Genomic DNA, 23,188 nt, shown 5'->3' with positions numbered 1-23,188 from the left:
CGAACCACTTTAAAAATAACACTTAAAAAACGTATAACAGTTTTTTCCACCGCCACTCACGAGTATAACGGAGCCGTGAGCATACTGTACGGCGGCCTGCACCGCCTGGCCTGGGGTGCGGCGCTGGCCTGGCTGGTGTTCGCCTGCCACATGGGTTACGGCGGTGAGTAGCGAGGGACACCTATATGCAGCACAAGGCCCACTAACCTACACTGTAGTGACCCTCTAAGTCTTCCCGTTTTCTCCACCTTTAATTCTTCAGTCTACCTTTTAATTCACCACGTCCTCTTTCTCTTCCCCCACTCTCATCAAACACCATTCCATTTCCTTACATCAAAACACATTTCCAAAACCTTTCCTTTTATCACTATGGGTCACTACATCATATATACCTATACCTTATCATCACTAATATTATAATAAAGTCATTTACATACACAAAAACACTGGTCCATCAAAACTGTAAATATTATTGTGTATCAACCTATGTACATACCCATTCGCCCTTCGTAAAACATGTATAATTATACTCGCAAATAAAAATAAAATCAGAGACACGCCAGTCCTCGTCGACAAACCGATTTGGTCGGCAAGATTTCGATCGCCGATAGAGTCGGTCTGTCGGCCTTTGGCAAAAGCTCCCTCGTACAGGGAGGGAGTAATATTTTCCCTCTTAACGGGCCGTCTTCGGACAAGGGCCCGTTCCCCAAGTGATACTAGGGGTAAGTCTTAAAAAAAAACAGACAGGCCAGTCCTCGTCGACAGACCGATTTTGTCGGCTAGATTTCGATCACCAATAGAGTCGGTCTGTCGGCACCCTGTTACGGGCCGCATTTGGCATAGGCCCGTGCTCCCTCCTATAGGGAGGGAGCAATTTTTTCCCTCTTCGGACTAGGGCCCGTTTCCCATAGTGATACTAGGGGATAAATCTTTAAAAAACTTCCCTTGCCGAAAGAGCACCAAATCAGACTAAAGGTCTTTCCTTAACCTAGAGGCGGCTTTAACGAACTCATACGGCGCAATCCTATGGCAGTTACGTTTGCAGCCTCGAAAGCATTCAAGCAGCAATGCTTGCTTCCAAGTAGAAGTCTAGACTGCCGTTACAACACCCTCGCTTTGCTGTCCCATCATGCTCGTGCAGTTATATCCACGCGTAGCCAATGCTTTGTTTACCTACTACAAAATGACCAAGTTACTTCACTCAGTTCCCTTTAGCTTTTCCTCAAACAAACCGACGTCCCCCAACAACTCTGGTAAAGACACAGGTATCAACGTTAGCGGCTCAAGTGATCATCTCTTCATTCGCAGGTCCCGCAAACAGCTTACTGGCGCATCCTTTCTGGCAGCCGCTTAGCCGCCTCACTTATACCACCTTCCTCATCGCCCTCAACATGCAGATCTTGCTCTACGACCACATGCCCCGAGTCCCCTTGTACTACAGCAACACCAAAAAGGTCTGCGTTACTGCCACAACCTGACACCGTCTATTATCAGTTGGTGTCCGTGTGCAGTACTTGAAGTCTTATCAGATCGCCTTGATACGGTCACAGTCCTCCTCCTGACTTCCCAGAGTGATGTGTGCGTTTTTTTCTCTCTGTCAAGTGATCAGTGGATTGAGCTGCGGATTTATATCACTGGACGCTGAGGCCGCGACAGGTTGGTGATTCTTTATACACTCCCAATCATAAATCTAATCTAATATAATCCTTACTCTATGACCTAGACAGATTGCCTCCTTCATCTATTACCCTTTCCTTTACTTCTTATATTTTCCTAATCGTTCTTTCACTCAAACTGTACACATAAGGCTATGCTGTAAATGGAGAGGATTACCTTTGGGACGGTAAGAATGACAAGGAAACAACAGTATTACCTCTATAACTGATAAACAAATGTTATTATCATAACCGAAGAGCCCTGACACCACTCTCTCAGGTGTTTATATCCCGAAGATTCTGTGGTGGTAGACATTTGGAGGAGGAGGAAGAGGAGGAGGAGGACATCTAGATAGAAAGTCACTTGACTTTTGATTTGCTAGTTTGTCTCAGCAACCGAAAAGTTCCAAACAAAGCCACTGTCTAAGAGGACAAAAAAATATTGGGAGAGAGAGAGAGAGAGAGAGAGAGAGAGAGAGAGAGAGAGAGAGAGAGAGAGAGAGAGAGAGAGAGAGAGAGAGAGAGAGAGAGAGAGAGAGAGAGAGAGAGAGAGAGAGAGAGAGAGAGAGAGAGAGAGAGAGAGAGAGAGAGAGAGAGAGAGGAGAGAGCGAGGGCAGGTGTGTGTCAGGTCAAGTGTCGTGATGTGACTGATGGGGTTGCCTGCTAGGTCAGCTTTCTTTATACCCTGTGCTACGTCACTTGGACCTTGGGAAGGAACCTCGGGAGGATGTGTGGAATGGGACTAATTTTGAGCCGACCGTGGGTTGGTTGACCTCCCTTTATTTACATCTTGCATTCGATGAGGGTTTGGCTGGCGATCGCGAGTCTAGTGCGTTATCAGACCATTATGAATAACACCAACACATATGTCCAACAAAAATATTAACTTCTTATTCAGGTCTATGAAGCTGACTATTGCATATCATCGCCATTATCGTACCGTAGACTTAAAATACAACACCGTGTCAGGATAAATTAGGAAGTGGCAAGTGCTGTTATCGTGCTTGCTTTATCTTTACCTACCTGATGTCATCTTATAATTCCCACCAACATGCCTCCATATCTTTCTGATAACCTCCCTTCCTCTTACTCACTGAGCTGCCCTGTCATTGTTACCAGCATTATATAAAAGAAAATTACTGAAGAGACTCGTAGGTTGATAAAAAATCAATTTGTACATTAAAAAAAAGCTGAGCCAAAAAGTGTTTCGAAGAAATGTTGCACTCCCGGATACTCTGTAATAGAAAAGTGCAAGTGGCTGAGTGGTGGCGTGGCGTCCAGGAGAACCCGGAGTCCCGCCCGCCGTTACAAGTTGGCAATTTTCAGTCATCGCTGAGTGACGCACGACAACCCATACGCTGTATGTAGTGAAGACCGCCAACCTGGACTCTAGAATTATTACCCTCTAAAGAGGATCATAAATGAGCTCCGGGAGATACCATGAGCCAAGCAAGACGGCGCCAATATAAAGCACTTGCCAGCGCCATGACGGGCTGGGGCCGATCGTTAGGCCCCATCTAAAAAGCCAACGGGCGCCATAGGCTGAACGTGAAAAGAATCGTAAAAAAGTTAAGAAAAGGTGTATATATAGACGATACGGGTACTACCTAAAATACTCGCCAAACTTCTCATAAAGAACTGTCAAGGTAAAGTATATGAGATCCTGTAATCATATAGGCTGGTCCAACTCTGGGTTGATTGTATTTTGTGTGGCCCGCAAGCACTCCAATTAATATACTTGTCTGTTGTTCTCGTCATGACAATACTGATTTATTTTATAAGAAAGCTTTAAAGCATACGTAAATATAAGGATATGTATGTAAAACATTACTATAGTCAAACCATGTGAAAGAGTCTGTTGAGGCGTTGGCTCCCGCGGGTCCTTTCCTACCCTCTGCTCTGCTGCACAGCCCCAACACCTATTTATTCCCCTCATATGTTACCTATAGCTAACACACGTATGAGGGGAAGAGATAGGTGTTGGGACTGTGTGGCAGAACAGAGGGGAGGAGAGGACCCGCGAGATCCAACGCCTCAACAGACTTCTTCATATGGTTTGACTATAAGGGAGGCGGTAGCTGATTGGTTAGCGAGCGGACCCCGCATTCACCGCGTTCTGGACGGCGCAGGTTCGAATCCGCTGCTACCACCTAAAATTTTTCAGTCACCGCCGAGTGGCCTAAGGCTACCCACATGCTGACCACCTCTCACCGGACTCTAGGAGAACCATCCAAGTCACTCAAGAACCAATGAGCTCCGGGGGGCAGCATAAACCTTGAAAAGATGGCGTCACTATAAACACTTGACTACACCAAGATGGGCCTGGGCCGACCCCCAGGACCCTCAAGAAAGCCTACCGGTGATACAGGCTTCGACGTAAAAAAAAATAATAATCATAAAAAGTAAATAAATACTAGAAAGACCTCCGCGGTCTCAACCTTGCACGAGCTCTGCCTCTTCGTCTAGGGGAGGAGACTCCATTACTGAGGTTTAGAATAAACTTTTTTCCCTATGTTGAAAAAGAGGAGTCATTATTGCTTTCTATTTTTTATTGAGTGTTTGTTTATTTGTTTTATTTACGTTTCGGCGTATGGCGCCGGTAGGCTTTCTTGGTGAGGCCTGATGGGCGGTCCCAGCCCGTTGTGGCGTAGACAAGTTTCTATAGTGGCGCTGTCTTGTTTGGCTTATGCCGCCCCTCGGAGCTCATCTTTGAGCCTCTCGTAAAGAGAATCTAGAGTTCGAGTTGATAGGTAGTCTTCAGGACTGCATGTGGGTAGTCTAAGCCCACTCGGCGGTGACTGAAAAATCCCAACTGTGGCTCCCAGTCCAAGGAGGGCTCAAACTCGCGTCCTTCTGGACGTGGCGCCAACACGCTAACCACTCAGCCACCACCTCCCCTGTTTTGAGAAAGTACTTTTATTACAAAGCAATAAAGGTACAAACTTCAGAGAAAAGATAGCGCGAGCACTCAATGCATCACTCCTGTTATAGAGGCAGCACGCCAGACTGGTGCTGCGGGTTACAGATTACTTCTGCTCACCCTGATAAACCATCTTCTTTCCAGCCACCGCCGCCACCCCGGCCTCTCCGCCATGAGCCTCACGACGGTTTTCTTGGCGCTGCTGCCACTGGGACTCGCTGCCGCCGCCAGAGGTCCACTCACGGAGGCTCATGATGTCCTAGGTGACAGTTTCATCAACACTCAAGAAGAAAACATTCACGAGGCACCTCAGGCCATACAAGGTGTTCCCCACACCAGTGTCATAGAAGAGGCAGCCCGCGGGGTGCTGCCGCCGCCACTCTGGGACACACTCTTCTATGAATCCCCAGACACACTTGTGACAAACCATGACTCGAAGCCCAGGGCAGAGCCACAGGTAAGCAGACCATTAACAAATGAGAACAGAGACTATATCACAGGTGAGACAAGGGAACCCAAACCTCTATAAATTACGACAGCTATTACTGAGTGTGTTAACCACCCTATACCTGTAACGCTGTGTACCGATAATTCTTATTTTAGTAATAACTATACATACAGTCAATCTATGAATCGTATGTTTCCGCTGATCCTGGTAACGCACAGACACGAGCAGGGCTGCTGGGCCTCCTCGCCCCCTACTACCTCCCCGGCGGGAGGAACGTGTCGGGCGAGTGCCGCCAGGACGTGAGTGGCCTCAGCGAAGGGTTCATCAGCGGCAAGTTTTGGGCATTGAAAGGTAAAGTTACGAAGAATACAACATATCATAAAATATAAATAGGTTAAACAAATACACAGGGGTGTAGAACTATGGTAAATGCAGGAGAAGGCAAGCACGATTGAAGGAAAGAGGTAAGACGTGGGCATGTTAATGCATATCAAACAATTTAAGAGAACTAAACTAGCAATGCAGAACGCTGAAACATAACAGGATAATCATATACAAAATATAAACAGTAGAACTTACAAAAACTATAAATAACTAGACGCATAGCACTCCAAGAGTGCATACCGATGCCAAAGATTGTCCTGAAAATTGGTATGGGCATTAACTGTAATCCTATGCATCATATGGAAGCATTTGTTTCAAAATTTGATGAAATTCTTTTTTTTTTTTTTTTTTGGAAACTTTGACCTTGGGCGAACTTTTCGAGGTCAAGGTCAAAGGTCAAAGTCAAGGCCATGCAAGGTGCATCATATGGAAGCATTCGTTTCAAAATTTGATGAAATTCTATTTTTTGGGAAACTTCGACCTTGGGCAAAGTTTCCGTGGTCAAGGTCAAAGGTCGAGGTCAAGGCCATGCAAGGTGCGTCTTTCCATTAGCTAAAATATGAACCAAGTCTGAAGTCTCTACGATAACGAGAACCGAAGTTATGGCCAATCTGACGTTTTGTGCGACCTTGACCTTTGACCTTTGACATAAAAAAATTAATGGGTTCTATTCTGGATGGACACGAAGCTTCCCTGAAAAACTGGTCTAGATATCCGCAAACGTGTGCACAGAAGACTGCTCACGAACAAACAAACAAATAAATAAATAAATAAACATACTGACCGGACCGAAAATATAACCTCCTCCCAACTTCGTTGGCGGAGGTAATAATGAAAATAGAAACAATAATAATAATAACTAGACGCATAGCACTCGGAGAGTGCACACCTCCGCCAAAGATCGCCCTGAAAATTGGTATGGGCATCAACTGTGATGCTATGCATCATATGGAAGCATTTGTTCGAAAGTTCATGAAATTCTATTTTTGGAAATTTTGACCTTGGGCGAACTTTTCGAGGCCAAGGTCAAAGGTCAAGGTCAAGGCCATGCAAGGTGCGTCTTTCCATGAGCTAAAATATAAACCAAGTCTGAAATCTCTACGATGAAGAGAACCGAAGTTATAGCCAAAATGACGATTTGTGCGACCTTGACCTTGACCTTTTACCTTTGACTTCAAAAATGTAGTGGGCTTTATTCTGGATGGACATGAAGCTTCCCTGAAAAATTGGTTGATATATCCTCAAAATTGTGCACAGGAGACTATTCACGAACAAACAAACAAACAGATAAATAAACATACTGACCGGACCGAAAATATAACCTCCTCCCTACTTCGATGGCGAAGGTAATAAATAAATAAATAAATAAACATACTGACCGGACCGAAAATAAAACCTCCTCCTAAGTTCGTTTGCGGAAGTAACAACTAGCAGAGGTCACGTAAACGGAAAGTCAGGGCAGTGCATGACATACAAAGCGTGCCACAGCCGGACACAATACCAAGAGCGACACTGACCCTTGCCGTTCAACAGTGGTGGACTCGTGGGGGAAGTTTCCGGACGGTGTATTAGTCGGAAACCTGTGGACACCGGGGCTGCTGGACGAATGCTTGCGGACGACGGTGGACTCGGAGGACCCTAAGGCGCATTTCAGTGGCCGATACTGCTCCTTCGCTATCGGGTAGGAGGGTGGAAGATGCAAAACTCTCAGAATAACGCCACTAAAACCCAGGCAGATTATACCATTTTTCCTTTTAGCATGAAAAGCCTAACAAAATCTGTCTCGTCTCTCAACCAGAATGAAAGAAAACGAAACGAATCCACAGCAGCTATTATGGGGTGAGGGAGAGTATAACGAATACGAGAATTATGAGGAAGATGATGAATACAAAGCAGAGTTGGTGAGGGACTTAAAGATACGGAAGATGATGCTGCCCAACCTCCACATGGCTGACGTGAAAAGCGTCCTCCAGATTGCTATTCCCTTCAACCTCCTGGCCACGTGCATCCCGTCCACGTGCACCGAAGAGGAGTACAGAGTAAGACTGTCGGGAGGGTTGCCAAAGGGAGGGTGGGTGTCACAGTAGGTTACAAGTTTTGGTGTATGGGTGGGGAGGAAGTGGGGCAGAGGAATGAGAGGAGTACCGGAGGTGTTACGTACGAAGAAAGATTCCTAACTTCCCTCAGTCCTAATCTACCTTCGTCCCCAACCCTTAGCAAAGCCTGGAAAAGCAGTTGGACGAGAGGAACCTGACGTTGTCCCTGCTAGCGTGTCAGACGAGGGAACTGCCATCACTGCGCTACAACACGGCCGATATTTGTATGATGTAAGTGTGTGTGTGCGTGTGAGTGTGTGTGTGTGTGTGTGTGTGTGTGTGTGTGTGTGTGTGTGTGTGTGTGTGTGTAACTCACCACCATTACCACCACTACGGCCTGATCACGAGTTGGACTCGTAATCGCCAGCAGGTACCCTCCTGACATGAGCAAGTGCTCTTTATAGTCGATCTCTAGGTACTGCCAGGACCTCACATACCACACAACCCGTCCCCCTTGCTCAAGAGGGTAACCACTCCTAGTCAACGGAAAGAATCCGGCCTGAGCGGGCTCGAACCGCTACCATGTCAGGCTGAGAAGCCTGGCAACGCAGCACTCTAACCAACTGCGCCACGGAGTGTGTGTGTGTGTTTGTGTGTGTGTGTGTGTGTGTGTGTGTGTGTGTGTGTGTGTGTGTGTGTGTGTGTGTGTGTGTGTGTGTGTGTGTGTGTGTGTGTGTGTGTGTGTGTGTAGTACGTCTTCTTAAATTGGTATTGATTAGTTTCTCTATTTCTTCATCCATCTCCCTTTAACAAACATCAGGAGTTCCTTTAATCAGCGTAAAAGCGAGCACCCTTTACTCTCTTTAGAGTACTTTTACCAACTACTTTCTACCTTCTAATCAGTTTCCCCTTAAAAACATATTCTTTCTGTCGCCGATATTCTTTCCTTCCACACTCAGAACCCCCCACAAAGGCCTTTTTCAGCCCCCATCCTTCTGCCCATCATGAGAATGCGTATCAAACTATTGATTATTTGTGTCGACGTATTGAGGTCCCCCTCCTCATCTTCGGCGCCACATTAGCTCCCCCGCATGACGCAAGAAGAGCTAATGGACTCGAGATGTGAGGAGAAGGAGGAGGAGGAGGAGGAGAGGGAAGCTTACAAGGGGGGTAGGGGTGATAAGACAATGATGATGGTGATATTTTTACTATTGTTATGACTGATGGTACGAATAATAAAAATAAGAAAAAAATATACCGTAAAGCGTGGGAATAAAAATAAGAAGAGTAGGAATAAGAATAATAAGAATAAGAAAAAGTGTAAGAATATAAATAAGTATAAAAGAAATAAGAATAAGAGTAATAAGAATAAAAATATGAATAAGAATATGAATAAAGATAACGATAATAATATCACTAATAACAACAACACCCTCGGCAGCGTCGCCCTGTCTCTCCTGGGCGCCACGGTGGTCGTGGGCACCGGCGCCGACGTCTGGATCACCCTCACCAGGAATGAGACGCTGGCCAGAGGTGAGTGGACAGGTAGTCAAACACCTGCACCTCAGACACACACACACACACACACACACACACACACACACACACACACACACACACCATGTCAGAGGTCCATCCCAACACTCAATTTGTCTCTAAAGGTCTTCTGATCCCCAAACCCTTTACACAATGCGCATAGCTCCACTGCCAAGTACAGAACCCCTTTTTAAACCCTGAAGTTCGATATTCCGAGTACAGTCACTAATCAAATAATAGCATGAATTACCTGATTTATAATATTTTCCTGCTGGCAACAAGAGAGACACTCTCTGCTCCCTTTCCTAAATACCAATGATCTTGCTCCTGTGATAAAAATAAAAAAAACATTGTATATTTCAAGAGGAGAAGACCAAGACACATTCCTTTCCGAAACTGGCCTCTCTTCTGGTCTTCCATTCTTCTATTTCGCTGGAGCTGTGCCTAGCTGGATTTTTGTTTCTGTTGTTTATTTTTTTTTTTGTCCTTTAGGTGCCTCCCTTATCTTATAAAAATATATATGACATTTTACTATGAATCTGAACACCCATGCAATCCATCCCCTCCATTTACAATTCCTCCTTTTGCCTGTTTATCCATGGAGGCGAGGAGCACACACCTTTACTTCTAATTATTCTTCCTTCCCTCCTTACACCACCAACCACTATTCCCTTACCTCTTACGCACTACAGTCAAGACTCACCCCTCGACTATTAATTAAGAACCTGTCCTTTCCTTCCTTCTACTAACCATTTATCTCCTACATTCCTGCAGTCTGAAGGAACAGCTCTGCCTGCCCTTACAAGATCCCTTACACAGGCTCTCTAGCATGCCCCCTACTTTCTCTCCCCCTCAGGCCCCTTGCGGTACGTTCTCGTGTTCTCCTTCTACACCAACCTGCCCAAGATTTTCCGTATCAACACTAACAAAAGCGAAGAGGTGATCTCCTGTCTCCACGGCATCAGGTAAGGTAACGAAGGAGTTCATTGTTTACTCTAAAGATGATTGATAATATTATAAAACGTAATACGTTTTCCCGCTCCTTTTTAATGTTAGGTACTCTACCTCCCCCCCCCCACCCCACCCCACCCCCTCCTCGCTCCTGCTCTCTGCTTCCCCTGTACTTACTTCCTGGATAACTCTTTCGCAAGTTATTGCTCCTCCCTGTTACAATTACTTGCACTATTACTTCCCATACTTCCTCTTTTTTTTTTTTCTTTCTCCCCTATATTCCCTTTACTAAGTCTTAATATTCCTTTACTCAGATTGCTCCCTCATGCTCCCTTTACTCCTCAAATCGCCTATATAATCCACCTTACTCCTTATTTTCCCTTACTCATTTTCACTTCTTCCTTACCCCACCTTTAATCCCATCACTCCCTTGATAGTTACTCCCCATCACTCCCCTAATACTTCCCTTTGCTACCCTTACTCCCCCTCATTTCCTTACTCCACTAAGGTCCCTACATGTCCCCCACCTTACCCTTCCTCCACGTGTTTCCACAGGGTCTTGACCATGGTCTGGGTGGTGATGGGGCACGCCTTCCTTATCTCCTTTTTCTTCAGTCCCAACAAAGGCTACATCGCACAGGTGACTATTGCTGTCTCTCTAAGCCTGTTTGTGTGTATGTGTGTTTCTTTGTTTGCCTGACTGTTTGCACGTTGCTATGAGTCTGTCTGTCTTACTGCATGTCTGGTCATTTCCGTCCCTCACGTTTTTCTTCCCCTCATCACAGATGATCGCGGAGAACCCTTACTCCTACCAGCTCATATTCAACGCCTACCCCTCAGTCGACACCTTCTTCTTCATGAGCGGCCTCCTCGTCGCCTACAATCTGACCAAGGTGAGGGGTTGGTATTACTCTTGCCAGGGGTGGTGGTGATAGTGGTAGTGGTGAAGATGATAATGATGATAAAGAGCAGGAGGAAGGACTGTATTGTGTTTCCATTTTTCAGGAGTTTCAACGGACGTCAAGGTTCAACATCCCATTGTATTACATCCATAGGGTCATCAGGTGAGGCTACACACACACACACACACACACACACACACACACACACACACACACGATGTAGATACAGCCACATTCAATGAAAACAAACAACCTACTATCATTCTCTCTCTCTCTCTCTCTCTCTCTCTCTCTCTCTCTCTCTCTCTCTCTCTCTCTCTCTCTCTCTCTCTCTCTCTCTCTCTCTCTCTCTCTCTCTCTCTCTCTCTCTCTCTCTCTCTCTCTCTAACAGCCTCCACTCTCCGTCGATTAGTAATAAGTTTTCTCTTAATTGGCCACGCATGCACCTGTCGATGGCCATTTGCTGCCTTTCCGTGCAACTTTTTGCCCCACTATTTTGCGCCCAGGGGACCAACTTTGTATAGGCGAGGGCCCTTAACCCTTATTTTCTTTATTCTTTTTGCTACTAATTACCGGACATTGCGTGGCGTTATGCCGTATTTTTTTCCCTGCTAAATTAACCTCATACAAATTTTAGAATCGTTTAAAGTTTTTTTTTTTTTTTTTAAGGGGGTGGGGGTGGTATTTTCGGGGACAGCGGCGTTTATTTTTATCTATATTACCGAGGCCCGGTTTAGCTGTCGTTTCTGTATTGAATTATATGGAGCTTTTTTTCTCTCTCACTTGTAAATTTTGTAGCTTCCTTTTTGGGGGTACTTATTCTTTTTTTTTGTCCTGTTTCCTTTGTCCTATCATCTCAACCTCATTTTTTCCTAACGTTTAAATCTGACTCATTGTCCTCTTGCTGTACTTCTCCTCTTCCTTCTCCTCCACCTACACCTCCTTTTCCTCACGTTTAATCTCCATTTTAGCACCTCCCTCCCCCATCCACCCTTCTTTCCCTTCCTTCACGCGTCCCACTCACTCCATAGTCAATGCTACTCCTCCTCATCCATCTCTTCCTCATTACCATCCACCTCCTCCACCTCCCAATACTTTTTCTCCAATTTTCATTTTCCACCTCCCTTCCCTATCCACCCTTCTCTTCCATTCACCCCCACCTCCCACCCAATCCATACTCAATGTCTCCCCGCACCGCTTATCACCCCCCCCCCCCCCTCCCCGTTGCCCACAGACTCTGCCCGCCCATCTTGCTACTGTGCGGGTTCTTCGCCGTGTTCCCGCCGTTGTTCGTTCAGGGCTCCTTGTCGCCGCTGATGGTGCGGAGACCCTACCTTGTGGACTCCTGCATCAGGCACTGGTGGCGGGATAGCTTCCTGATCACCAATATGTTCACAGGGATGGAGGACGGGGGTTCGGTAAGTCAGAGGGAGGGAGGGAGATAGGGAAGGAGGGAGGGAGAGTGAGAGGGAGAGATAGTTCTTTATGTGTGTGTCTAATATGGAAGATTGACAATAGTCATCAAACTTTCTTACAACCTCTCTCTCTCTCTCTCTCTCTCTCTCTCTCTCTCTCTCTCTCTCTCTCTCTCTCTCTCTCTCTCTCTCTCTCTCTCTCTCCATTCCCCCGTACAGTGCCTCCCGGTGTGCTGGTACACGGCCGTCGACTTCCAACTCTACATCGTGGCGCCTTTCATGATCCTGCCGCTCCTGTACCGCCGCAAGCCAGGTGTGTGTGTGTGTGTGTGTGTGTGTGTGTGTGTGTGTGTGTGTGTGTGTGTGTGTGTGTGTGTGTGTGTGTGTGTGTGTGTGTGTTTGTGTGAAAGGTGCTAATGTGATGTTGTTTGTCTCTCCCCCCCCCTGTTAGGTATGGTGGTGTTGGGTGTGCTACTCCTTGTCTCCGTCGTCGTGCCCATGACCATCATCGGGGTCAATCAGCTGCCGCCCACTAATGTTGTAGACGCAAGGTACGGCAGCACACACATTCACGCCCCGTCATCCTTATGCTGGGATCACACATCTGCGATTTTGCCTCTGCGACTTACTGCGATACCGAAAATGTGGGGAAAAAAATGGTGAAATCGCAATGTACTACGCTCTCGCTGCAACAATCGTAACAGGAATCGCAGAGAGACTCCACTGAGTCTGGCATTTGCAGGAAATCATCTACAAACGCAGCAACTGTGGCTCTGCACGTCTCAGGAACGACAAGGGAGATGGTGTTGGGTGCCACACGGAATGCATAACCAAGGCTCTTGTAGGAATTCCCCGTCGCGAGGAATCTGAGAGTTCATGCAACACGTAAGCCAGGGTCCAAGGGCTTCCTCCAGAACGTCGTCTTCTTTTCGATGTAGGGTCGAACACGCTCCACTATCTCGTTAAACATGGTCTCAGTGATGCGGATGAAGTTCTGGTAGAGCAGAGGGTCCTCGTCAGCCAGCTCACGCATCAGGTTTTCATAGTGGCCTTTGGTGGCTCGTTGTGTCAGGAATCCAAGTACCCAAGTACTTCGGGCCTTCATTTTCTTCCTTTTCTGTATTAGCTGTACAACATATTGAAGAGTTATTTTGTACAATCTCTCAATGACCACTATAGCTGCCACTACTTGAGGATTCTTCACAATGTCGCTGTCGATAAAGTCAATGAGGCTCATAGTGTTGGCGTTGGTACTGCAGGGGTAGATTGGTTACTGTACAAGCAGGTGGACCCACCCCTCATTCACATCCCTATGGGGACACTCAGCAGGTGGTCACGATGTAGTACATCGTTGCGAAGTCGAACTGGAAGCGAGAGCCATTCGAGCAGCAGTCGAGCAGCATTCTTTATCCATTGCAATAATCGTGCGTACGTCGCAGGTCCTCACGACGTGCTCACGATGAATCCCTGCCTGAGCTTACGATAATTGCAGTAAGCTGCTGTTCGCACTCGATCTTTTCTCGCTTCGCCTGCAAAGAATGCAAAGGTCAACGACTAAGCGAGCGGAGATTGAGCACACGTCGTAATGGATCGCGAGATCTTTCTCGTCGCAACAAATCGCGCTTCTCGGGTGGTGACCGAGCTGCGACTCCAATATTTTCGGTATCGCAGTTAGTCGCAAAGGCAAAATCGCAGATGTGTGATCCCAGCATGAAGCCGTAACTTTAAACTTATCGGCACCTCACTTAGCCTGTTTGAAAGCCTCTCTTAGACGTTGCTGGGCTTTTCATGGAGTGTTTTGTGAAAGTTTTACACGACTTCTACACCATGAACGAGAAAAACACTCCTGAAAACCCGGTTAATCTTCTCTGTGGCCTTGGGAAATAGTCGTAGTGGTAGCCAGATACGTTCAAGAATATGAATTTTAGCTCCCCTATTGGTTAAGTGACTTGGCGGTATATTTCACATCAATGCTACTCGACTACCTATACCTAGAAACTCACCACATTAAATTTACACACACAAAAAAAATCCATACGGTCAACTTTGAAAATAATTGTTTTTTCAGTCTTAAGAGCACTATTTACAGCATGCACGTTATGACGCCCCTAAAGACTAATGCTGCCGTGTTTGTGTTCCTCCAGACAAGACGACAGTGCGCTCATCAACAAGTTGGTGTACATGAAGCCGTGGTGCCGCGCGTCGCCCTACCTGGTGGGCCTGGCGCTGGGCTACTTCATGAGGGTGGTGGACAAGAACAAGGTGCAGCTGAAATGGGTAAGAGGGAGGAGGAGGAGGAGGAGGGGGAAGAGAAGGATAATGGGGAGGGGAAGCAGGAAGAGGAGGACGATGAGGAAAAAGAAGACGAAAAGGAGAATGAGGTGGTGGTGATGGTGATGGTGGCGGTGGTGGTGGTGGTAGTGACGGAGAAAGAGAACAGGAACATTGCATAAAGAACCCAGAATCATAAACCTGTTACCGTTCAACGAGGTCACTTGCTTGGTTTATCTCTGCTGGTATTATCTTTGCATAATTACAAAATCCACCTGAACTAGGCAATTACGACCATACAACACTGCTAGGATTTAAAAAAAAAAAATATTTTCTCACCAAGAAGCTGCCGTGAGCTGGGATTGAACTCGCATCTTTTCAGTCATGAACTGAGCATCGGAACCACGGCGCAATCATGACAATGATAAAGAAAAAAATTTGAAGAATTTATTCTGTCCGCCATTCTGTTCGCCACAATGAAGAGAAACAAAATTATAAAACTCCAAATCTGAGTCACCTTGTCGGAGCAAAGAAAGAATTTTCTTGAGCCACTTAACCCACAATCACGTGGCTTTTTGTCATCCCTCTAAGTGAACTTCTTCATTAAAATTGGTCAACTCCACTCCCTAACCTTCAACAAACTTTACTGTCATTTGATCAGCAAACAAAGTATGTATATTCGCTGGGGGAAAAGTGTTCAGAGACAAAGTCAGTCCTTTGGCCTGTGCTCCCCTCGCGTGCCGGTGGGGGAGGGCGCGGCACGGTCTGGGCTGCGTGGCAGATGGACATCCGCCCCCGGGAGGCTATTGTGGCCCGCGGCTCAAGACTGGGCCAGCCAAATAGTAGCGGCCAATAGGTTTTCGTTTTTCTGCGCCATGTAAACACCAATTATGATTCCTTTTTGGTCACACAAACCAAACCGTTTCCTAAAGCACCACAAAGGCATAGCCTGCCATTGGCTACAATAACTGAATAGTTATATTTAGTTTAGTAATTTTCCCACAGCATGATTAAAAAGTGATGCAATATACAAATATATTTTTTTTATTGTTTTGTAAAATCAGCTTTGTTTGAAACTGAGTTTAACACATTGTTTCCTTGCACAGAATTCGACTACTTTCACTCAACAGTCTTGCAGACCCATGAAGTCTAAAGTCTTGATGCTCCGCTCAAGGCTTTCCTGAATATCACCTGTGATTCAAGTTACTAGAGCCATGTTGATTCACTACCATTTACTGCCCTCAGATGCGCCAAGTTTTCACATAACTGATTATGAAATGTATAACAATTCCCCTATGAGCCTTGCCACCCCTGCTTCCTCTACAGTGGCAAGTGGGGCTGGGCTGGATCCTCGCCTTGGTCATCATGGGTGCCGTGGTGTTTGGCGTCAAGGACTACAACACCTTCACCGGCAAGGTGCACGAGTACAACGCCGCCACGAGCCTCCTGTACGGCGGCTTCAACCGGCTGGCGTGGGGCTTGGCGATCGCCTGGCTAGTGTTCGCCTGCCACATGGGATACGGAGGTGAGTAGCGACATCCCATTAGGTCCAAGGTCCCCATGGTAGTGCTGATATAATCACACCACAACACTACAGTAGAAACAGCTTTGCGGACGAGCTTCTACTGACCAACCCAGCAAATTCTACATGTATACCTAAGAAAAAAATCTGCTAGGATTCTTTAAATGAACGGAAGTAAATTGAATGTATTCCTGCGCATCATTTGAAAAACAAAGTCAAGCCGATGATACATTCTAAAACAAAAAGTAGCCTCTCATTTAAAAATACAGGTGTTTTATCTGACACCCCCATGCCATTAGAGCCACCTGTGCTACCAATAAACCCTTTACCTGCCACACCATGGTATACTTTATAAACATGTATCCTCGCCCCGCCGCAGGTCTCGCCAACAGCTTCCTGGCGCACCACTACTGGCAGCCTATCAGCCGCCTCACCTACTCCATCTTCCTCATCGCTTTGAACGTACAAAGCATATACTACATTTTCTACGCCCGCATGCCAAGCTATTACACGCCTTTCTATAAGGTAAACAAGAACAAGTTTGGTCTCCTCTAATTAAAAGACAGCCAAAAGGTCAATGAGGAATTAGGATTTTTTTCACTCTTTTCTTGGCAACTCTTCCCGTCCAGCACCCCGCCAGTCTTTCATGGGTGTTTCTCTCCCCTGCAGCTAATTGAGACTGCTGGGATCCTACTGGTCGCCGGGCTTGGGGGGGTGCTGCTGTCACTGCTGGCTGAGTCTCCCGTGCTGGGCTTCGAGAAGCTCTTACTCGGGAGGGGAAGGGAACGACCTGACCCTCTTCATAGCCGCATCTCCTCAACCTCTGGCCCCATCAGAGCGTCTTCTCTCACAAGCATGATATCCTCGCCGAGTTCCTCCACGCATGAATCATCTCCGGAGGAGGAGGAGGCGAAGGAGGAGGAGGAGGTGGAGGAGGAGGAGGAGGAGGAGGAGGAGGATAAGTGGTAGTAGTAGTCATAGTTGTACTTGTTGTAGTGTAAGAATCGTAAAATATTGTGTGTAATCTTGGTGTTGATAGGATAAGTGAGTATTTACTCATCCCTCTTCTGTACACGTATAGTCGCTGCAACGGGTATTATCTTCCGCGTGTTGGCAACCATCACTATGTTCCAGGTTGTCTGGCGAAGCTTTCTTGCGTGCATATGCTCCTTGAACTCCAAAAATATCATACATTTAATCGAATTGTATAGAGTATCTACTAGACGTAACACTTAATTTTTTCATTTACTTATATAATTACATCAATACTTCTACCACCAGAATGTTCCTGGTAAACTTGGGTGTTAGCCAGATAAGTACGTAGAGGTTGGGAGTTCCTGCTGCACAGCGATGTATTACAGAATTTCACTTACAGCTCTTATAGATGCTAATCACATGTTCACACAATCAGAAAAGTATCGCACAGGAGCGCTACTATGGTGTTGATCATATAAAGGCCAATACATATTAATCTATGCATATCGTATGAATATATTTAACATAGACGAAATTATAGTATTTAACATTATAAACGCCACAACTGATCTCTATATAATACGCAGGTCTATTCACGCCGAGATAATTCTTAGTGTTGGGAAGGACCCAGTTTTGTATTTTGTTGGCCTGGACCCATCCTACAGCAGAACTCTAATTCGTGCCACTGTTACGGCACTGAAGAGATCTAATTTAGGCAAATCACGTATGTACAGTGTACACTCCCGCGTTATGTTTCGTTTTTCGTTCTATCCCTTTCATTTTCCTCTGGTGTATTATATCAGTTATGTTTTTATCGCATACTCTCAGATTTCTTCCTTCCTTCCTTTACCATGTTTCCTCCTCTACAAGTATCTCTTCCTCTATACAACTCCATGAGCTATGCCAACCATCCCAATCACATACTCGTGCCCACCGAACAAATAAATTATGGGAAATCTACTGGACGCTGGGTAATCATGCTAATAAAACTCACAAAAAATCACCACAGCAAAATTATTATCCTTTCTTGACTGTGTTGAGGGAATCATATAATTCATCATCATGGCCTAGTTCACTAATATAAAACATAACACACGGTTCAAACATCTTAACCCCAGAACACACTTGATATTTTGTAGTACGTCACCACATTCGTGTTCCCGATTGTGGATTAATTTACAAAATAAAATACACTTATTTGTTTGTTTTTTATTATATTTACAATTTCCGGACTTAAAACCCAATATCAATATTATAGTTCAAAAGGAAAAAATATGCAAATCATCATTGGTAACTGAAGCAATTAGTAAAAGGGGTTAAAAGTTAGGACTATAGTCATGAGTAAGATACCTGGATACCAAGTCCATAGAGTAGAGGAAAGCGGGGGCACGGGGAGCGGGGGGCAGCAGGTCGACTCGCAGTCACCTGGCAGCACAACCTTTTCTTGTGGGCAGAATGTAAAATAAATATCATTTTTCAGACTCAAAAACTTCTGTGCAATAAATATTATTTTTATTTCCAACATTTTCCTAAATAAAGGAATGGATTATAAACAAATATATGTTATCTGTTCTAGGCAATGATTTATAGTTTCTGTTGAGAGAGCCAAGGTTAGGGTAGGATAGGATTTAAGTATTTTTACAGAGGTGTGAATCCCAGGCAACAGTCCTCCAGCCTCCTGTAGCAGCAGCCAGGCCCCGTGCATTACTACTGGCTGTTGAAGGAAGACAATGTATTTGTTGGAGTGGAAGTAGTATAGTATTTCCACGAGAAAATGGAGGATGGGGTACTGGCGGGTGCGGGGTTAGCCCGCCTCGCACCTTGCCACACACTCTCAACACCTCTCGCTTCCTCTCATATGTCAGCTATTTACTACCTTAAATGAATCTTATTAAATAATTGGATAATCTAATAAAGTCATATAGTGTTAAAGACTGTTTCGTTTTTATGATAATAACAAAGGTTTTGTATTAATACCACGACACTTAACAACGTTGTATTCCAACGTTGTCAAGTGTCGTGGTATTTATACAAAATCGTTGTTATTATCCTAAAAACGAAACAATCTTAACACTATATGACCTTATTGGATTATCTAATTATATAATCAAATCCATTTGAAGGTAGTAAATAGCTGACATATGAGAGGAAGCGAGAGGTGTTGAGTGTGTGTGGCAGGGTGCGGGGCGGGCTAACCCTGCACTGTAGTAGTAGTAGTAGTAGTAGTAGTAGTAAGCGTAAGAGTAAGAGTAAGAGTAAGAGTAGGAGGAGAAGTGGTAGCAGCAGTCATTGTTGTAGTAGTTGTGGTGTAAGAATCAGGAAAATATAAGAGATTAATATAAAGATATATAAATGTAATTATTATTCATAAATATTACATGTAATCAATATTTCAATCAAAAAGAGCAGAAAATTATTACTTACTTGCCAGCGTTGCAGCGGCTGACGAACTGAGGAAGGGTGTGGCGGCTCCAAAATTATTGCTTATAGGCTGGACCAAACGGGAAGGCCGCGAGGCGCAAGTGGTGTGGGGCACAATCGCGTCCTCGTATGCAGTACAATAACAAAACAACTAAAACTACCACAACAATAATCCAAGGCAATCAATCACGAGCGACAACACGCACGACATCAACACGCTTCAAAGATCCGTGTGAAAAATACCAAACGCAATTAAAATAAACTATCAAATCCATAATGAAACAAAATAAGTAAATAAATAAATAACAAAACGCAAATCAACACTCACCCTCACGAAGTATCAAGCCCAACGCTCAGCACGACATTCCTCTGAAATTGAAAATACATAAGTGAGTAAAACAGTTAATTAATCAATCAGGCAATGAATAAATAAATAAATAAACATACAAAAGCACATGCCCAAAGGAGGTAAGAGAGGAGGATGACGAGGACGAGCACGAGGACGAGGACGAGGACGAGGAAAACGAGGAGGAGGAGGAGGAGGAGGAGGAAACATGGAAACATGGACTAGCAGGCAGCAGAAAGCCTGTTGGCTCATTACTAGGCTGCCTGCGTTCAGTGATTCAATCAATCCGTTTGCCATAGGAGTGGCTTGCAGGGAAGGATTAAAGCACTTGTGTTTCTACTCTTGGGAACGTTCAGTTCACTCCCGATGCAGCAAAGTGGCGATCAATGCGTTTCTTGAAGGAGTTGATGGTCTCTGCGCTAACCACTTCTGCAGGGAGGCTGTTCCAATGGCGAACAACTCTATTCGAGAAATAACTCCTGCCGATGTCGGTACTGCACCGCTTTGCTTAAATTGTTTTTCCGTTGTTTCTTGTTCTCAGGTTGCTTTGTAGCGTGAAGAGTTTGGAGTGATCAACGTTGCTAAGCTTGTTCAGGTACTTAAAGACTTGTATCATGTCTCCCCGCAGGCGTCTCTTTTCCAACGTGAAGAGGTTGAGTCGCTCGAGTCGCTCTTCATAGGGCTTCGTCCTCAGTGATGGTATCATCTTCGTGGCGCGGCGCTGTACTCTCTCAAGTAATTCAATGTCTTTCCTGTAATTAGGAGACCAGAATTGCACGGCGTATTCCAGGTGGGGCCTTACCAGCGAATTGTACAAGGATAACATAACTCCCGGCGTCTTGTATTCGAAGTTCCTCGATATGAACCCAAGCATTGTATTGGCTTTCTTACAGGCGGACTTGCAGTGTTTTATTTGTTTCAAGTCACTGCTGATGGTGACCCCGAGGTCTCTTTCCTCTTGCACAACATGTAGTGGTTCGCCACCCATGTGGTATGTGTGGTTGCTGTTTCTGGATCCGATATGCATTACTTTACATTTGGCAGTGTTGAAGGACATCTGCCATTTTTCTGACCACCGAGTGATCTGGTCCAGGTCTCTCTGGATAATTTTGCAGTCTGCCGTTGTGAGGGCCTTCCCACCCACCTTTGTGTCGTCGGCAAATTTTGAAAGATTGGATTTCAATCCTAGTTCTAGGTCGTTGATATATATGATGAAAAGTATGGGTCCCAGCACTGACCCCTGTGGCACTCCACTTGTGACCGGGAGCCACTCGGAGGCCTGTCCGTTGAGTGCAACTCGTTGTTTTCTTCCAGTGAGCCAGTCTTTGATCCACGCTGTCAGATTGCCGCCTAATCCTGCCGACTTGAGTTTCTTGAGGAGTCTTTCGTGTATCACTTTGTCAAAGGCTTTCTGAAAGTCTAGATATATAACATCGCTGGGGATATGATTATCCCAGTTTTCATAGATACCTTGGAAGAAGTTCAATAAATTGGTTAAGCATGAGCGCTTGTTCCTGAAACCGTGCTGAGCATCGAAAATGATGTTGTTGTCTTCAAGGAACCTACATCATTTCCGATGCTCAGCACGGTTTCAGGAACACGCGCTCATTCTTAACCTCATTAGGATTCTCTAATATCACTTCTCAAGGCTGGAATCGTATCAATATGTCTCGCGGGCTTACTCTTATAAGGAGGGAAGGGGAAGGAGAGCCGGAGGGACTTTATCGAGAGAATGATAAAAATAAAGTAGAGAAATAAAGATAACTTGAGCTGTGAATGAAGAAATGAGGAAAACAATAAGCCAGAGAAAGGAATAATAATGAAATGAAGGTGACAGTTGCAATATACAGACCTTATAAAAGTCGAAACAGGAACGAAAAAGAGATGAAAAGAGATAGTATACAATATTAACACCAAAAAATTCATCGATCACTGGCATAAAGGGAAAAATAAGAGCGAAATGTATAGTATAAATGAAGTTAAAGAAAAACCAAGCGAAATTGAACAAGATCAACACCGCATGGGAAATCAAGACCAAGTTAATATTCATCCACTACAGCAAACCAGTAAAAAAAAAAATAATAAACAGACTTAAAAAAAAAGTGAGGAGACAAGGACGATGAAGACTATATTACATGTAGAAGAATCTTTTGAAAATGAGATAACTATTATTGATGAAGGAAAGAAAATATCAGTGACTCAACAAAACCCATCAAATAAAAAATAACACTAATAAACAATACAAAATAATATAAATAAACTCATCATCAGCAAATACGTCATATATTTTTTCCCTCAAGAATGCACATACTTATCCTAATACCAATACTAATACCAATAACAATAACACTAATAAATAACCAGGAAGGGATGAAGGATACTGCAGGATCAGAAACAACGTCATATATTTTTTACCCTTAAGAATGCACAGCTCCCTCCTTCTTTGAGCTGTCCGGCAATCCTCAGCGTTATCATGTACAGCGGTAAGACAAATATCGGGGGGCTTGTCCCTTAACGAGGTGGTCTGTCCGGCGCATGAGAGTGGCAGCGCTGTCCCCGGCCTTAGATATACTGATGCAGCGGTAAATTATCGATGCGGCAAGTTTTTATGAGTGCCGTGTTGTGTGTGTGCTACCTGTTGTTCCTGAGCTGACAAGGAACACGACTTGATTGGGTGGGTGGGAAGAAGGCGAGGGGAGGAGGGGGGGGAGGCAAGGACGAGGCAGGAGCACAAGTATTGAACAGAATAAAAAATAAAATATGATAATAAAAGCGTCAATTAACAAATAAATAGGTAAGGAAGACAATAAACAGGCCAGAAAGTAAACTGCTGACAGATGAAAGCAAACAAAAACTACAAACAATACCCTTAAAAAGATATAAACAAGTGGGAAGAGACAGATAATGAAGTGAAAGAAATTATTCAACTCTCAGGAAAGATAAACGGGTAAACATAAATAACGACGTCACATAAATAACGGCAAGTGAAAAGAGAACAAACAAAGAACTAAACGCCATCCTTGGTCATAATTGCTTCCTAAAGACGAAACGATAACAAATATATACAAAAAAACACAATAAGTTACAATTACAATAACAACTAATAAAAAACTAACACTTAAGCCATGCAGGAAAGGCACAAACAAAGAACCAACAACTGTTATTTTCATCAGGCGTTATCTCGCCCAAACACTCGCCAGTCGGGGCCAGCGGAGCGTACAGCCAGCCACCACACACACCCGTTCGTCCCCAGCGTTAAAACTATACCAACTAAATGTCATTAATTTGTACCGGCGCGGGCGAAGTTCAGTGCGTTCGTCTTGTTAGTTTATGAATCTGGAGCGATTTTCCCTTTTTTTCTGGAGAGGGTGTGAGGAGAGGGTTGCAATGGAGAGGGAAAGGAGGA

The 23,188-nt window shown here is 44.9% G+C and overlaps 1 protein-coding gene across 1 annotated transcript; it reads left to right on the top strand.

The window, feature by feature from the left end:
- The first annotated feature begins 1,495 nt into the window (after nt 1-1,495).
- LOC126995447 (nose resistant to fluoxetine protein 6-like) lies at nt 1,496-18,018 on the top strand. The gene is made up of 18 exons (XM_050854999.1): nt 1,496-1,656; nt 4,720-5,032; nt 5,242-5,374; nt 6,941-7,088; nt 7,206-7,446; nt 7,625-7,734; nt 8,885-8,976; nt 9,836-9,944; nt 10,486-10,570; nt 10,716-10,823; nt 10,936-10,994; nt 12,067-12,250; nt 12,467-12,560; nt 12,699-12,798; nt 14,392-14,524; nt 15,845-16,043; nt 16,420-16,565; nt 16,710-18,018. Exons 2-18 carry the CDS (start codon nt 4,748-4,750, stop codon nt 17,007-17,009), a joined length of 2,526 nt encoding a protein of 841 aa, XP_050710956.1. The 5' UTR covers nt 1,496-1,656; nt 4,720-4,747; the 3' UTR covers nt 17,010-18,018.
- Nucleotides 18,019-23,188: the final 5,170 nt, after the last annotated feature.

The sequence above is a fragment of the Eriocheir sinensis genome, chromosome 8 (genome assembly GCF_024679095.1).
Source record: "Eriocheir sinensis breed Jianghai 21 chromosome 8, ASM2467909v1, whole genome shotgun sequence".
NCBI lineage: Eukaryota > Metazoa > Arthropoda > Malacostraca > Decapoda > Varunidae > Eriocheir > Eriocheir sinensis.
This window is presented reverse-complemented; position numbering and strand designations above follow the sequence as displayed.

Coding starts and splice junctions, on each gene's coding strand:
- LOC126995447 (XM_050854999.1), top strand. CDS start 4,748: ATGAGCCTCACGACGGTTTTCTTGGCGCTGCTGCCACTGGGACTCGCT. Junction 5,375..6,940: donor CAAGTTTTGGGCATTGAAAG/GTAAAGTTACGA, acceptor GCCGTTCAACAG/TGGTGGACTCGTGGGGGAAG. Junction 9,945..10,485: donor TCCTGTCTCCACGGCATCAG/GTAAGGTAACGA, acceptor GTGTTTCCACAG/GGTCTTGACCATGGTCTGGG.